The sequence below is a fragment of the Pyrus communis genome, chromosome 11, assembly GCF_041283825.1.
Source record: "Pyrus communis isolate YQ-2024b chromosome 11, ASM4128382v1, whole genome shotgun sequence".
In the NCBI taxonomy this organism is placed as follows: Eukaryota; Viridiplantae; Streptophyta; class Magnoliopsida; order Rosales; family Rosaceae; genus Pyrus; species Pyrus communis.
In genome coordinates this window covers 11,537,098-11,554,102 of record NC_142575.1, presented here as the reverse complement: position 1 = coordinate 11,554,102, position 17,005 = coordinate 11,537,098, and the positions used below count along the sequence as shown (strand labels likewise).

General features: G+C 35.9%; 2 protein-coding genes across 4 annotated transcripts; one reads left to right on the top strand and one right to left on the bottom strand.

Annotated features, from left to right (window-relative positions):
- The first annotated feature begins 272 nt into the window (after window positions 1-272).
- On the top strand, window positions 273-1,611 carry LOC137742384 (recQ-mediated instability-like protein). The gene is made up of 4 exons (XM_068482238.2): window positions 273-503; window positions 575-686; window positions 808-869; window positions 1,239-1,611. The coding sequence occupies exons 1-4, from the start codon at window positions 387-389 to the stop codon at window positions 1,344-1,346; spliced, it is 399 nt and encodes a 132-aa protein (XP_068338339.2). The 5' UTR covers window positions 273-386; the 3' UTR covers window positions 1,347-1,611.
- Window positions 951-7,741, bottom strand: LOC137742383 (ARM repeat superfamily protein). Of its 3 annotated transcripts, none has more exons than XR_011069386.2 (12): window positions 7,486-7,741; window positions 6,604-6,957; window positions 6,076-6,141; window positions 5,764-5,903; window positions 5,045-5,171; window positions 4,410-4,561; window positions 3,959-4,094; window positions 3,115-3,199; window positions 2,765-3,003; window positions 2,481-2,614; window positions 1,536-1,980; window positions 951-1,434 (listed from the first exon to the last, which is right to left on the bottom strand). XR_011069386.2 is itself a non-coding variant. In XM_068482237.2 (11 exons), the coding sequence occupies exons 1-11, from the start codon at window positions 7,591-7,593 to the stop codon at window positions 1,941-1,943; spliced, it is 1,581 nt and encodes a 526-aa protein (XP_068338338.2). In that variant the 5' UTR covers window positions 7,594-7,741; the 3' UTR covers window positions 1,457-1,940. The 3 variants fall into 3 exon arrangements, 1 of the variants encoding a protein (XP_068338338.2); XR_015953321.1 differs by having other exon boundaries at window positions 1,707-1,980; window positions 7,486-7,705; XM_068482237.2 differs by lacking the exon at window positions 951-1,434 and having other exon boundaries at window positions 1,457-1,980.
- Window positions 7,742-17,005: the final 9,264 nt, after the last annotated feature.

Here is a 17,005-nt window from a genome sequence, read left to right as displayed (position 1 = left end):
ATTTAGATTTGTTTATGTTATTGAAACATAACCCAATACACCACGTGTCATAATACAAGTGGACAAATTTTTTTAATTTTTAATTTTCCAAACATTCAACCACTTGTTTTATAATACACCGTGTTCCGGATACAATAAAAAATCTTCGTTAAAATAGTTCCCATATAGCAATCTCTCCATATCCATCGCTTTGAACGACACCGTTATTGCCTTTATTATCGGAAACTGAAAATGCGACAATTTGACTTTGGCTCTCCATTCTCAAACAAATTGAATTTGCCTCTCATTTTTTCCTAAGACGGTCCAAAACGCAGTAGCAGAAGTCAGACGAGGTTGCGTTTAATAGAGAGAGAGAGAGAGAGAGAGAGAGAGAGAGAGAGAGAGAGATGGACTACAACCTAGCAGCACTGAAGCTGCTGTGCGTCCAACTGAAAGACGCGACCGAAGACACCAAGAACGCCATGGAACTCCACGGCATCGCCTTCCAACGCGCCTGGTTACAGGTCTCAAATCTTCCCAAAATACCCCTCTCCCTTCCTCCTCCTCTCAATTAACACCGACTGACCACTCGCAGGGCATTCTGGTCCATGTCTTCGACGACGGAGAGCGCTTGCTCCTCGACGACGGAACCGGAGTCATCGAGCTCTCCCTCAGACCCGAATTGCGCCACTGCACTTGGAAAATCGGTATCACCCCCGCGCACATTAGCATCCTCGCTTCTTCCTTAAGCGCATTTTAGCATCTTTTTCTTTTATTATTCATTTATTTATTCAATCTCTCGTTCGTTGTAACTTGTAAGTGATGCAGGAATGTATGTAATGACTGTTGGACGGTACACGCTCCGTAAGAATGAGCCGCCAATGATCCAGGTAAAATTATTACTCACATTAACGTAATTTAGCATAGTAATATCGCTTGTAATAATAAAAAAATATTAATCGCATTGCGTGACTCATCACCTAAGGTATCTTAGTTTTCTTCTTGAAAATAAAATCAAATACACAAATTTTGTTACTCACATTGTATGACCTAGACCCATCAACACATATCTGACCGAGATGACTAGCAAATATAATATATGTAACGCTACTTAAATTCGGATGTAGGAAACCATACTTTGTTGTGATTTGTCATCTGAACCAGTGATAGAAGAATTTTTCCGGTAATCTACTGTTTACATGAACAGATTTAGCAACGGTAACACTGAAATTTAAGTTGCGTTTGTGACTGAATATCAGGTACACAAGATGGTTGATCTTTCGGATTCCCATGATCGAGAGGCAATGTGGTACCTCGAAGTTATGGAGGCATACAATCTTTTCTATCGGCGCTTAATGGAAGGGTGAGAGAGAGATGGAAACCAAACTACGTACAACAGTTTCCTTGAAGCAACTCCTACCAGTTGTGCTCGACATTTGAAAATCCCTTGCTTACCTGCATCAAAAGTATGAACGTTTGAAAGCGCACATGTATTATGTCTAAGAACGATTGATAGCGCACATGTATTATGTCAAGCATGCTCAAGTTACTAGTACATGGAATTTGTAAGCTTCATTCTTGTATCAAACATAATCAGCAGCCATACACCAATGTACTTGCATGATTCTTTTATCTATCGGCTCGCACAGTTTCAGCATTACAAAGATCATCCAGCATTGATGCAAATTGGGCAGATCGTGTATGTTATCCTCTCCTATGTTAGGTACCTCTGTTCAGTTTCAGGAACATTGACAGTGCAACCATCTGTCCTGACTTTCCTTGCCTCAGCAAAACATTATTCGAGTTGCATTAAGCAGGTTTTCTAATATGCAAATATCCACTTCGGTGTTTGAGATGTAGTTTCGGTTTCTGGAAATCTCGCTCTTACAACTTATATTCCTTTCCTGTTGGAGATCCAAACAGATTATGTTCCTCCCGGTGATTCTGTTGCTGCCGTGTCTCTATTCTTTCGTACCCTGAGAAACTGTAGACGGTTCATGCCTGAAAGTAATACAAAGTGATGACGTTCTTCCATAAATCCAAAAGGAAAGTAAGCACTAAAGTCAGATACAGATAACAACAGTTTTTACTATCTTCCGGTATTCTTGCCATCTAAGCACACATGATACACCTGAGTGTCAATCCAAGAAATTATCTTTCACTTATACAATAACAAAGTCTTTTCCCACTAAGTGGGGTATATCATCTTTCACTTATAATGATAAGAAATTATAAGGAATCCCAAAACACTATGACAAGTTGACAACAAGACAACGACAAAGGGTAGGCGCTGCCGAGCCCAAGAAAATAAATGAAGGTTATAATTTTGTTTTGAAATTGAGATATAAAAAGAATGATGCAAAACTTAAACGAGAAAAAGACTATTTAGATGTACCGAAAATTGGAAAACTAAAACCTTTTTGAAACAAGATGATGTTTGAAGAATCTTAAAAGCATTTAATAACTATGGGTAACAACCAAGAACTGTGGAACAAACTTACTCAGAATGCTTGCGACAGCAGTCCAGCAATCTATCAACACTTAAATCATCTGCATGTTCGTCGGTTGTGTCATTATCCTTGGCATAATCCTTTGAAGTAGTCCATTGATTTAAAATACTGACGATCCTTCTAAGCTGTAGCAAAAGTGAAGGAAAAATATATTGCAAGACATGGAACTTGGTACGTGAAACAATATAAACATCACCTATAACAAGAACTTAAGGTTCTACTATCGACTTAATTGCATAGTTATTGTAAGTTAACAACTTGGCAGAAGAGGATACAGCTGTAGTTCTAGCTTTTGACTGTAAGTCGCCTAATTGAAAGTCAAGAAGATCATCTTCAATCGCATCAGATTTGTTGACTAGAACCAAAACATACTGCTGGAGAACTGACGGGCTCATTTCCTTTTCCTTAACTCGAACCATTAACCTTGCAATGATGTTCCAGAGTGCACTCCTTGCTTCCAAATCGTCCGAAGAAAAGGGAAATAAATCAAGCAAACCCTGTAAGAAAGGCAAATCTGGATGGATACGAAGTGTCACTTCCATGTCGTGCCGTGATATTAAACCAAAAGCACATGATAGTAAATCTTGGAAGGAATAAACAAGTGAAGGAAACATAAACAGTTTACCCTCCACTATCTCCAATGCTAGAGTAGATTCATCTGAAAGAATGTTTGCAATTAGAATTGCAGCTGTAACACAAGAATTTGACACCTAAAAACAAAAAAAATCGTAAGTAGGAGTCAATCGCTACAAATTTTGGTCCAATATAACAAATGGCAAATTAGAAGGAAAATAGTATAAAGACTGCAACGACCTAGCTTGTTTTTGTTGCAGAATGTAATATAGTTTGTCCTTTCCTTTTGTTTATTTGTTCGGTTCAACAACATTTGATAACTGCAGTTTGAAATGTCACAGCTGCCTTCCCTCCACAAAATAGTAGCCTCAATTGTTACTTATGATCAACTTCACTATACTTCAGCAGAACTAATATTCATATATCTATTGGGTAATTCAGTTGATGTAAAGTTATTTTGATGGTGTCAATAGATTCAGTTGTTTCTAAGTCATAAGAATGTATACAATATCATTTCCTTTCTTTTCAAGGTCCTCATTTTCTCATATTACCATTGAATGGAAGGTTTTTTTTCTTAGAAAAATTACTAAAATCCTTATTTCGTCAAAGATCCAATTGCAAAGATTACAAACTGACGTACACGATCCTTAGGTTAGCCTCTAGATTTTTTTTGATACAAAGAACAGATTGTTCCTGAAACTTTTAAGAAAAGTAAGAATGTCAATTCTCTGTGGTGAATAGTTGATAGGTGTTAACTTTCACCAAATTACCCAATTGCCAGACCATCAGCTGGAAGCAGTGAACGAAACAGCAAAACCAACAACTTCATAAACATGGAAATTATAAAGCATACCTATGATTCGTACTTCATAATATCTAAGATAGATTATAGGTACCTCAACTTTATCAGGGAGTTTGACTAGGTCACAAGCTAGCTGAAAAAGTTTCTTGTTTGGACAGATGTGTTGGGAATGACCATCAATAACTGAGAGAGCTTCAATGGAACGGAGGATTACATCAAGAATTGGGTACCTGGAATCGTACAAAAATGAGCATATATCAGAATGAAATTGCAAGTACATTTTTAGGTGACAGACTTACAAATAAGTTTTACATTGTAGAATTTTACACAGTAAAAGAATTGCAGGCTGAAATAGCCATGATCAACAATATTATTTCCTAAATAAAGCTAATGTAACAGAATTGTCTCCATTTCATAATCTATTAAAGGGCATAATAAAAACGAAAACATCAAAATGCTTATGAAATAAATGCAGAACCAATTTGACACATGGTACATGGTACATGTACAAGGAAACTTCAGCTGCAGATGGATTATCTACAAACCTTTCAGGTTCTCTTTCACTCATTAATTTGCTCATTTCGAAATCCAAGAGATTTATGAGTAGACTTGCTACTCCCAGCTTCATTAAAGGTGGAAGGAGAATATGCACAACTTCGTCCGAGTTTTCAATGGTGGCTAACAAGAGTTCAACATTCTGTTAAAAAAAATTCAGTAAGACAACGAACGCAAACATTCCAACCTGGAAATAGAGGTAATACAGTTTAAAGTGACTTATTGATATGTTTTACCAGTCTTTACCCTCTGAAGCATCAGTAAAAAGAGAATAATAGGCATAATCCAAGGTGTGGATCCCAAAACTATTACCAAAGTTTAAATCAAATATAGGTAGGGTTTTCACACCATATGATTATTTCAAGTCAAGTGGTCCTATATCCGGTACCAATTCCTGAGTTCAAACACAGTTCAACTTCATATTCCATTGTAACTCATTGGTGAAGTGTAAAGGTATATATCCATCAAAAAACAATAAACACCACATGCATGATAAAAGGTACAATTATATAAACAAGAACATCCAAAGGATTTGCTCGGGCAAAAACTTTTCACTTATGAGTCTAAGAAAAAGTGATGAGGTACCAAACCTCATTTGAGCAAAAACTTAAATGGTATCTGCTACCTTTTCTATAAGCTGTAGATTTAAGCTATTTTCTGCAATCCATAGAATGCGGCTCAGATTGTGTTCGGACTGCAATGCCTTGGCCCAAGTAATACGTTCACTACTATGAAGACCCACAGTTAACAGCCTGTGTCAATATAATGATTGTAAGATTAATCTCTGCATGAATCCTTGGTATCTGTAAAATCGCTTTGTACATGTTACGGCAAGAAGCATAAAAAGGTCAGTGAAATCGTTTATAAAATCACTTGGTATCGTTGAAGGCATGAAAAGCATTTTTAAATTGGCACCACGAAGAAATAAAGATACATGATATAATAACCACAACAATGTCCTATCTGTAAAACTGTAATAAAATAAGAGACAGACATGTACCACCACTTCCCTTGTTTGCAAAATGCAAATGATTAGGAATTATTAAGTTCCATATAATTCATTAGAGATATATGAAATATAGAGTACGTACTGTCCTTATGTACCACACAGAAAGTGGTTTATAACAACAGAAGCAGAAACAAATTTCAAGGTCATATATTTCCTCGCCAAGCCAGGAATATGCAAGAAGCAATTGAGAAAATGACTATTACATAGACAGTATACAGCATAATAGGACAGGAAATAACGATAACCCTTAATATCATATAGAAGTCAACACCAAATATGATAATACCAAATCCAGAAAAATTAAATAGGAGTCATAGATGAAACATAAATATTACCTGCAGGTTTCACATAAACACTGAGCATCATCAGAAAACAATTGATCCACAATTATTCCAATTAATCCATTTGTAGAAACTATTTGTTTCATGGGAACTTCGTGACAGGCAAGGTTTCCAATAATTCCAAGGCTGATTTCCTGGAATAAGAAAAGAGAATATAGTCGCATGCTGAGAACCTTCGAAAACTACTAAGTTACCATGTACACTAGTTTTCACCAAGAAAGTTGGAGGGAAACAGAGATAGCGGGCGAGGAAAAATTTCGACTTAAGACAAAAATGATGTCATAGCAAAGGACAAAATTGACTAACCGTAGCACGCACAGATTGTGAAACCATAAGGTTTGCTAAAAGCACTTCAAGTACAAGGTTTTGCACCTGCACAAATAAGTTTATATGTCTATCTCACGAATACAAAAGAAAATACATAATAAGAAAAGAGTACCAGAAACGTAGAAAAAATCAAAATTACAAATCCAGCACCAATCTTTTATAATTTCTAAAACCTCGAAATTGTGGCCATTGCATATGATATTCTTTTCCAAAAGTAGTTCTATTGTTCATGGTGACAAGCAAGTTGAAGCCATATCAAAAATGATAAGCTAGAAATTGCTTTATATTGTTAAATGTCATCACCCATCAAGTCATGTCAATAACGACTCTTTTGCACAGAAATAAAATAACGTTAGATATTACTGTTTATAAATTTGCAATGCTTGTCTTTTAAATTTTTAATTAATGACTACTGGGGATAACATGATCACAAATGAGAATATAACACATCCAAACAAAATCAAAATGAGCAAAAAATAATTAAGAGATGAAGAAAATCCCAAGCACCATGAGTTCTGCATGAGTTTTACTTGCAGCAAGATCCCATAAAATGCAACCATACTCTTCCCAAGCCTCTATTCCCACTGAGAAACCATATAAATCAACATTTTCTCCTTCCTCCGGAGCATTTTTATGAAAATCGTCAATAATGTCCATGCTTTCAGATACATCTTTTGATGAGTGCAGTGATATGTCTCCAGGTGGAGTGGGCTCACTCTTTTCCATGGAATCAGCATTTAATTCTTGCACAAGGGCCTCAAAACCCGACGAATTGTGTTTATTGTTTGCATTAGCTGGTAGAAGTCTCCGTATCAGAGAGATCACATAACTAGGATCTACTGTTGTTGAGATGTCAAACAGCTGCAATGCGTGCATGGAAAAACAGTTTGAGCATCAATTATGTTGGGCAGCGTGTGCTTTTCAGTTGTCAATTGTCACCAACATAAATTTTCTACTTAGTCAAGATGCAACGAAATACACAATTGTACTAGATAAGCTGAGAATGCCTCTTTGCCACGGCCAAAAACTTCGATACCAAAACCGAATTCACTGAGTGAGGGAAGGTACCATTATTGATCATTGAAACAAAACCAAAAAGAATATTTCCAAATTGGCCCTCCATTACTACTTAGTAGAACAAATTAGTTTTCGTATCGAAACCAACATAAATCTAAAGCAGCATACAGGTTTTAACAGTGAATAAATCGAAAAGCAGATTAATACCCACATCACAAATTCCCCCACTTTATCTTCCTAATCAAATAAAACGCAAATCGAAGAACAATAATCAAAACCCAGAACCCAAAAACTCCAAAACCCACAGAGGCCCATCGAATTTGTACGGAACCATTGAAATTCAAAGAGAGAGAGATTAAACGGTGATTTTACCTCATCAGGGGGAGCAGAAGGGTGGTGTGCTGTTGCGTTGTGGTCTTGTAATTGTGGTTGTTGTTCTTCTTGGTCCTGTAGAGGTATTGAATTGGAGTCCAGCGCCATCACCGCCAGCTTCAGACGAGCCCTTTTGTTTGTCTGGTTAGGTTTCCCCCTGTTTTCAAATTTTTTGGGGAAGAAGAAAACCACATTCTACTGTTTTCAAATTAGAGTGATAAAACATTTATTTATTTATTTCGGTTAAGTATTCTCCTAATTTTTTTCTTTTTTCCTTATTTATTTATTTCGGTTAAATATTCCGCAAACTAAAAACAAAAGAGAATGAAGTAAAAGCCAAATCCAATGGTTTTTTAATTCAATTTTTATGAGTTTTTTTAATACTACAATAAAATTTGGTATTAAATTTTTCGATATTCGAACTCAAAACTTCTTACTTAACAAGTAAATAAGAATATAATTAGTGCTAAATAATTTTTCATGAGTTAATTTAATTTTTTATCACTCATAATGTTTTATGAAAATTATGATTTAATTGCATTATTGTTGCAATCTATTGAAGTCAATTTAGTTAAGGGAACGATGAGTTGGCAGCCACACAAACCTAAACATGAACAATCATATTATGGTATATGATTGGGTAGTGAGAGTTGGGATTCTTCTAACAATGAATCTTTCAAAATACGGTTATGTCAAATTGGTATTTTCTCTTTATAATGAAAACCATAAACTAAAATAAAAAAGTTAAACATAAAATGATTATCAAATATGTCGTAAATTAATTCTCAGTTGGGAAGTGATTTTTGCACACTATTTTTACTTCTCACAACTCAAAATTCACATATCCCTCTTTCTTTATGATCGTCGGATTGAATAAATCATATAAGTAGCCACCAAGATTAAACATGGTGTGTAAGAGACTAAAAAAAGTGTAAAAATCACTTCTCTTTTCAATTATTTACATTAGAGATGGTCTAATTTCTTATTAAAAAAAAATAAAAGGAAAAGTCTTATGTCCAAAAGAAAAAAGAATCTCAAAATAATAAAAGAAGCTGAATATTCATTTATTAGTTTTTTCAACCACACATAACGCCAATTGCAACAATAAAATTTTAAACGGCACGTAGTAGTCAATGTCATGAACTTTGTGCCATGTTTAATTTTCATCCATGGACTCTCATATTAGTTTTTAGGGGTGGAAAAATATACCGAATATTCCAAATCGAACGAAAAAAATTCCGAAACCGAATCGAAAAAATACCAAACCGAAAATTCCGAAAATTTCGGTACCCAATACTAAACTGATCCCAAACTTTCGATACGAGAATCGGTCTCACATTTTCATTTGTTTGGTAATCCCGAACCGAACCAAAGTAAAAAAATATATATATTATTTAATTTTAAATATATATTTGGAATTGTAACGGTCGTCGGCCATCAGATTTGGTTGAGATCTAATCTTAACCATTGAATACAAATCAAACCCTTAGAAACTCAGTCACTTTCTCTCCGTCTCTCGACTCGACCTCACCTCAGCTCATACCTCACCTCACCTCCCTCCACTCCTAGCCGATTTCTCTCTCCATCTTCAAATCTGGCCACACCCACATCACACGAGTGACTCACCTTTCTCTCGACTAACCTATCACCTATCTGATCTCTCTCTCCCGATTTCTCATCCCTCAAACCCTCACTGTGGATGAGCCTTCCTTCATGACATAGAGGCAGAGTTATATTGGAATTTGGATATAATAACATATTGGATATGTTATTGCATTTGAATTGGATAAGTGATCTATTGTATTGAAATTTGGATACATGCTGAACTGTGGTTGTGATATATTAATGTGCATTGTTATTATATTTGTTAGGATGGACGGGTCTGGTAGCCAATCTATTACACCTATGGTCTCGGTATTAGGAAAACGAAAACAAATCCAACCTAGTGGTACCCTTCAACTAGGCACTCCCTCACCTCAAGATTATCTGCATGATGATTATTATGAAGATTGTTGGGATGATGATCCGAATGTGGAGGAGGATATTGCATTAGAACAAGTAAATGAACAGGGAGAAGAGAGGGAAGAGGGGGAAGAGGAAGTAGAAGAAGTAGTGAGAGAATGGGAGGGTCATCCTCGGAAAAAAAAAAGGGCAATAAGAGAAAAGGCCCAAGTCCGGCGTGGAACGATGCTAAGAGGGTAACTATCACCGATAATAATGGGGTGGAATCGTACATGGCGGAATGCAAGCATTGCAAACTCTTAGTACGGGCACACCCTAGAATTTATGGGATGGCAGGAATTCTTAAGCATTTGAAGGAATGCCCGGGTTCTAGTCTCTTTGAGAGTGTGGATCCAAACCAACCTACATTAACACAAGCGAGGATGGGAAGTGCAGTTGTCAATCACACTTTCAATAAAAAAAGACTTGATAGGAGATGTGTGATGTGGATTATAATAGTAGAGATACCCTTTAGGGTGGTTGATCAAGAGGACTTTAGAGCTTTTATTCGTGACTTGAATCCAAAGTACAAACTTCCTAATATGCATAAGGTGGTGGCGGTTTTGGAGTTGTTTTTCGAAGAGAAAGCAAAAATAAAATGTGTGATTGAGGGGTTAAGAGTGAGTATCACAATCGATACTTGGACCTCGATTCAAAAGATAAACTACAGGTCATCACGACCCATTTTTAGGACACTAATTGGGCATTGCATAAGAGGATCCTAAACTTTGTCCAAGTTACTTCTCACAAGAGTGATGACATTGGAAGATGTCTAAAGGTTTGCTTAAATGATAGACAAGGTGTTTAGTATTACCGTTGATAATGCCAGTGCAAATGACACTGCTATTGCATACATGAAAAAATGACTCACGTAAAATGGTACTCTTTTACTCTACGGGGCTCGCTTGCACATGAGGTGCGCTTGTACCATCCTCAGTTTGATAGTTAAGGATGGAATGACAGAGCTTAGTTGTGAGATTGATGCCATAAGAAATTGTGTGAAGTTAATACACTCATTCTCGGCAAGGTTGGAGTCTTTTAAGGAATATTGTGTCTTGTTGAGATTTTATAGGATGTCAAGTATCCCTTTTGATGTTGCCACAAGGTGGAATGCCACCTATGAAATGCTTAATAGTGCTTTCAAGTTTAAAGAAGTGTTCTCTAAGATGGCCTTTGAGTGTGACTCTTTTATTGCTTACTTTAAAGAGGATGTCTCAAAAGAGGTTGATGGGGTGCTAACAAAGGCCAAGCGGGTGGGTCCTCCGGAGGTGGATGATTGGGAGAGGTCGGTGAGTTTTGCTCACTTTCTCAAAAAGTTATATGATGCCACCTTGACATTAAGTGCAACCTTTACTCCAACATCACACTTAATACTTAGCATGGTGATTGTTTTACAAGTGGAGATAGATGAAAAAAATTTAAACACTTCTAATGCCACTTTGCAAAGTGTAGCTACCTCAATAAAGCTCAAGTTTGACAAATATTGGGGTGACATTGAAAAGGTGAACCCTATTCTCTTTGTAGCCCAAGCACTCGACCCGAGGTACAAATTTGAAATGTTGGAGACAAATCTAGAAGAGCTCGGCTATAGATGAAACAAAATAAATGAGGAGAAACCAAAGGTTAAAAGCTATGTAACCAAGTTATATAATGCATATAAGGAGGGATTGTTCCTTAGTAGTAGTAGTACTAGCAGTAGTGCTACTTCAAATTTGGAGTAAATATCAAGTGTTGTACTAGATGATGGGGGGAGGGATGTGATAGATATTGATGTTGCTAAAAGGATGACAAAGAAGATCCAACAAAAGAGAACGGAGGCACAACAAAATGAGATAGCCAATGAAGTGGATATGTACTTCAATGATCCACATCAAAGCCTAAAATATAAGGGTTTCAATCTTTTGGATTGGTGGAAAGGAAATAGTGGTACATATCTTACTCTTAGTAAAGTTGTTGAGGATGTATTGGCCCTTCCTAGTAGCACCGTTGCTAGTGAGAATGCCTTTAGTCTTGGTGGGAGAGTTATTGATCATTTTAGAGCTTCCATAACACCTAAAATGGTTAAGGCTTTAGTGTGTATTAGTGATTGGCTTAGAGGAGGAAATGAATTTTGTTTCTACAAGGAGCCTACACTCGACGAATTCAATTTCTACAAAGAACTTGAATGCTTAGAAAAAAGTAAGTAAATAATTTAATTTCCTCTTTTATTTTCTTAGTATTTATTATCTATTTCTATAATTCAATCTAAATGATTTGTGGTTTATTATTTTAGGCATGGCTAATTTGAGAGGTGAGGAGAATACAACACAAGGAAATGAAATGCCACCTCCACTTCGACCACCTCAAGTTGAAGCTCAACAATGTCAAAATCAATCACTACCTCCACGAGCACCCATTTTAAGGGGAAGGGCTCACCCATCAACATCAAGGGGAATAGTATGAGTACCAACAAAAAGGGAGCAACCACAACCATCAACAAGATTAAGGGGCCGAATAGGCCAACAATCTTCATAAACTTTAAGCATTTCTTTTTGCTTTTGGTTTGTAACTTAATTTATTTTGAAACTTTGACTTGTAACTATTTTTTTTTGTTTACTTAATTTATTTTGAAACTTTGGCTTGTAACTAATTTTTTTTGCTTTTGGATCTGTTACTTAATTTATTTTTGTTGCATGCATGCGTAGTAGAATATATTTGAAGAACAATTCATAATTTCATATTTCAATTAGAGCTATAAATCTATGATTGCACAGATCGGTATGTTTGAAGTTAAAGGTTCAAAATAGATTGCATTGGTGGCTTAAAATAGATTGCACAAACACACATATAACATATTTGTATGTATGACAAATTGGTATTACTAAAATTGGGCTGACAATTTCAATATAAAAGGCAAAATTTTAGCCCAAAAACCCAATATGTCAAGTTTCAGCCCAATAGCCCAAAAGCCCAAAATATGGTTTTCGGTTCAATATCCCATACCGAACCAGCTCTATTAGTTTCTACCATCTTTCAACTTAACTTTGCGTTGCATGGGAGGTTCTTTTGTCATATCTGTCTTTTTTTTCGTCAAATTTAAAGGTAGATTGGTTTCTTCATATAAAAAAAGCTTACTAATTTATTTTAAAAAGAGGAGCTTGGCTCTTCTAGGTTAAGGAGGAGTTCCTCCACAAAATACTTCGAGGTCTAGTTGCATAATTTCGTGCTTATAGTATAAAATTTTCATATTATCTATATTATATATATATATATATATATTATTATTATTATTAAGAGAACACACCTTATCAACCTTTTTGCCTGCTTTTTCCAATTTTGTCCCTCACTTTTGAATACGCAATGTTGAGATGAGGAGGGTAAAATAGTAATTTTGTATCTTTTGACAAAAAGACAATCATATCCTTTTTTTTCCTATTTTGCCCTCACTTTTGATACATAATATTTACATAAAGAAGGCAAAATAGTAATTTTGTATCAAAATATTTACATAAGATAAAAATATGCACTTATAAAGAGAAACTATCCACCATCATTTTTTCATACAGATAAGTGAAATCATGATTTTTTTTGGATAGTTTGAATGAGCTGAAGCGGTTGCGCTTGAGGAGAACGTGGGAGGAGGTGTGCGGTTGTTCACACACACAAAGTGTGTGCTCTCTGCTAGTAAATTATTATATAAAGATCAAGTTTGCAAAAAATAATTAAAATAAAAACTAGTTAGTCAATCCTTAGTCCTTAAGAAGTTCTGATCATAAAAACAAAGTTTTGTGAATAAGTCACGAGATATTTTAGGTTGAGGAGCCAAAATTTTCTCTTTAAAAATTTCACTTTCTTAAATTTTTGAATGAAATTCTTATTTTATGCATCAACTAACAAAAAATTGATGAAATTAATAAAGGAAACTGTTATTAGCACTCCAAAAATCTCATTCTACATTCCGTATAAGTGTATTTTTATTTCTAATTATAAAAAGTTTGAAGTGCGAAATAAGATTTTTGGAGTGATAATAACAATTTCCTTAATAAAAATGACTAATAGTGCAATAAATGACATTCTATTATAGAATTAGTGGGTGAATGCCCACTCAAAAGAATGCCCAAAGACTTAGTAATAGTGAGTAATAGTGTTTGATATTTTCAAAAGTATCATCATTGTATTTTGATAGTTGTAGTTACGAGAGTCGCTAGTATCCCTCTCTCTCTTTATCTGCCATCCCTTTTGTGTTATAGCTAGTAAAGTCATAGTGTGATATTTTGTACCTGCTTAGCTCATGTCCTTAGAAAGGTTATATCTCTAACTTTTGTCTATTTCTAACACGTTATCAGCACAACTCTCTAACCTTAAATAGTTCACATCTCCCTTCACTGAAAGAAAGAAAAAAAAAATGCTTCCTTTAAGATTTTTCTTGTTTTTCTTCTTCATCTGCGTGATGCACCCTTGCGATGAACTGTTAGCATCATGTCTGCTTCTCGTTCTAAATTTAACAATTACTTATATTTTTGATTTCTTGTTTGGTGTAGTTCCTGGTTTCTAACCCAATGTTTATTTATGTTAATTTTACTGTCCTTAGAAAGATGGTGCGGTGTAATCGCCCATCTTGAACTGCAAATTTAAATTTTCATTGCGATCAAAGATGATACAGTACAATCGCCCATCTTGAGCTGCAAATTTAATTTTACTGCAATTTTAGGTGGTGCAGTATAATCGTCCACCTTGCTCTACATATTTAAATCAATTATATCTTGCTCTGCATATTAAAATTTTTTTGTTGTTCAAGTGGTACGGAATAATCGCTCATCCTATGCTTGTTTCGATGAGAATGGTGTGGTACAATCGTCCTTCTCATTAATCATGAAAATCTCGAGCCTGAAGTTTTGAGTGCTTATCATTTTTGGCCTGAAGATCAAAATGAAAAATTTGTAAGAACCAGAAGTTCTAGCGCTATATTCCTCCAGGAATACATATTATTGCAAGTTCTTACGCATCTTATTTTTCTTTCAGAAATAAAATAAAATGGCGAACTTGGCAAAGTGGCAAAGCTTGATTTTGCTGCCCTGGACATTACTGGGAAGAATTACCTTACCTGGGTACTGGATACCAAGATCCATTTGGAAGTAGGGAATCTTGAAGATACCATTAAAGAATAAAACAGCTCATCCTCTCAAGATCGGGCGAAGGCCATGATCTTTATTCGTCGCCATCTTGATGAAGGACTAAAGAGCGAGTACTTAACTGTTGAAGATCCGTTAGCTTTTTGGAAGGCATTGAGAAACAGATACAATCACCAAACAACGATCATTCTTCCAAGGGCTCGCTATAAATGAACTCACCTAAGGATCCAGAATTTCAAGTTAGCGGCTGAGTACAATTCTGTATTGTTCAGAATTACCTCTTAAATGAAGCTCTGTGGGGATACCATTACTGAGGAAGATATGCTGGAAAAGACTTTCAGCATATTTCATGCCTATGACGTGCTCATGCAGCAGCAATATAGAGCGTGAGGCTTCACTGAATATAACCAGCTGATATATGTGCTCTTGGTAGCTGAACAAAACAATAAGCTCCTGATGAAAAATCATCAGTCCCGACCTACTAGATTTGCACCATTCCCAGAAGTGAATGTGGCTTCCTTCGAAGTGAATGCCACATCCTTTGGTGACGATAATCATAAACGAGGACGTGGCCTTAAGCAAGGCCGGTGGAACAAAAAAGGTAAGAATCATGGTGGTTAGTTTCATAACCACATCCTTTGGTGACGATAATCATAAACGAGGACGTGGCCATAAGCAAGGCAGGTGGAACAAAAAAGGTAAGAATCATGGTGGTCAGTTTCATAACCAAATTCCCCACAAGCAAGGCCGGTGGAACAAAAAAGGTAAGAATCATGGTGGTCAGTTTCATAACCAAATTCCAAGGTTAAATTTAGGCCCGAGCTTTAAAAACGGAAATCGCCATAAAGCCAAAGCTCGTATAAACAATGCTCCTAGAAACTCTGATGGAGCCTGCCATATGTGTGGTGATGATGGGCACTGAGCGCGTACCTGTCGCACCCCAAAATATTTGGTGGATTTATATTAAGCCTCCCTCAAGAAGAAGGGTATCGAGACTAATTTCCTTGACCAGGCTAGACCAATGGATATACCTGATCGAGTGTGCGACTTATCAGGACAGTTGAACATAACCCACCTAGATGTCTTGGACTTCATTGTGGAAATGAGGAATGAAGTGTATCGGTCCGACTGAATCATTTATATTTGATGTACTTTTATTATTCTGAACTTGTAGTTTAAAAACTCGCATTTCAATAAAAGAGGCATTTAAATTTCTAAGTTGTTTTTAACCGTGATCCCCTTTACTCAGAAAGTATAGATAAAAACTATGGTTATTCTCAAAACATGAGAAATGGCAGATATATTTGTCTTGTAGACAGCGTAATCACACATATAATACTTCGTGATCGAAAGTATTTCTCAAGCTTGATGCTTACAAGAGTAAGGGTAACAACAATATCAGGTCAATCAGATGTAATTGAAGGCTCAGGGAAAGTCCAGATTATGTTACCAAATGTAACAATATTATCCATACAGAATGCATTGTATGCTACTCGATCTACTCGAAATTTGTTGATTTTCAAATACATACGTTTAAATGGATACCACATTGAAACGAAAAGTGCAGAAAATTGATAAGAGTATATTTATACTACTTAGTTATATTGTTTCCTTGCATTTAGTTAGCTAATTACTACTTATTATAGTGTTGTAAGCTATTTTCGTGTGTTTATAGGTCCTAATGATAAAGTTGGAAAGAAAAGGCAATTTTGAGCCTTTTAGAGCAGATTTGGGCATGAAATGGATAGCTTGCATATGGAGCATGGTGGATGAACGAATTTGGAGTCAAAAGAGGTTAGGAACATGAAACAAATCTGGAGAAACAAGTTTAAGACAAAGAAGATAAGGAAAGAGCAAGAAACATGGAACATTATCCAAACAACCTTACCTTATCATTTTCCTACATTGGTGCCGCACCCCTTAGCCCTTGTTCATCTATAGTTCCCTTTGCCGCACCCTTTATCCCTTCTAGAAGTCATAATTTCTGCCACAAAACACATTGTTTCTAGAACCCCTACAAAGGTGGCGCATCTCCCTCTTCTAGAAGCCCTAAAATCTGCAATCATTTTCTCCTAGGATTGTGCAATCCTTTTCCCTTTAGATTTTGGTGCACCCTAGTTCTTCTGCCACCTGATTTCTACCAAACCCTAGACCTAATTCTGATTTCCTAGGGTTTGCCGTGCATTATATATATATATATATATATATATATATATATATATATATATAAGTTTTGCCGCATCTTTCTACACTATACGCACAACCATTCATCCTTTCATTGACTCATTCATTCATTCACTACACACCACACCCCATACATTCAGAAATACACCTTTGCCGCAACCTTGGGAGAAAAAGGAGTTTGCCGTGACTTCTATAGGAAAAAAATGACCTTATGCCGCAAGCAA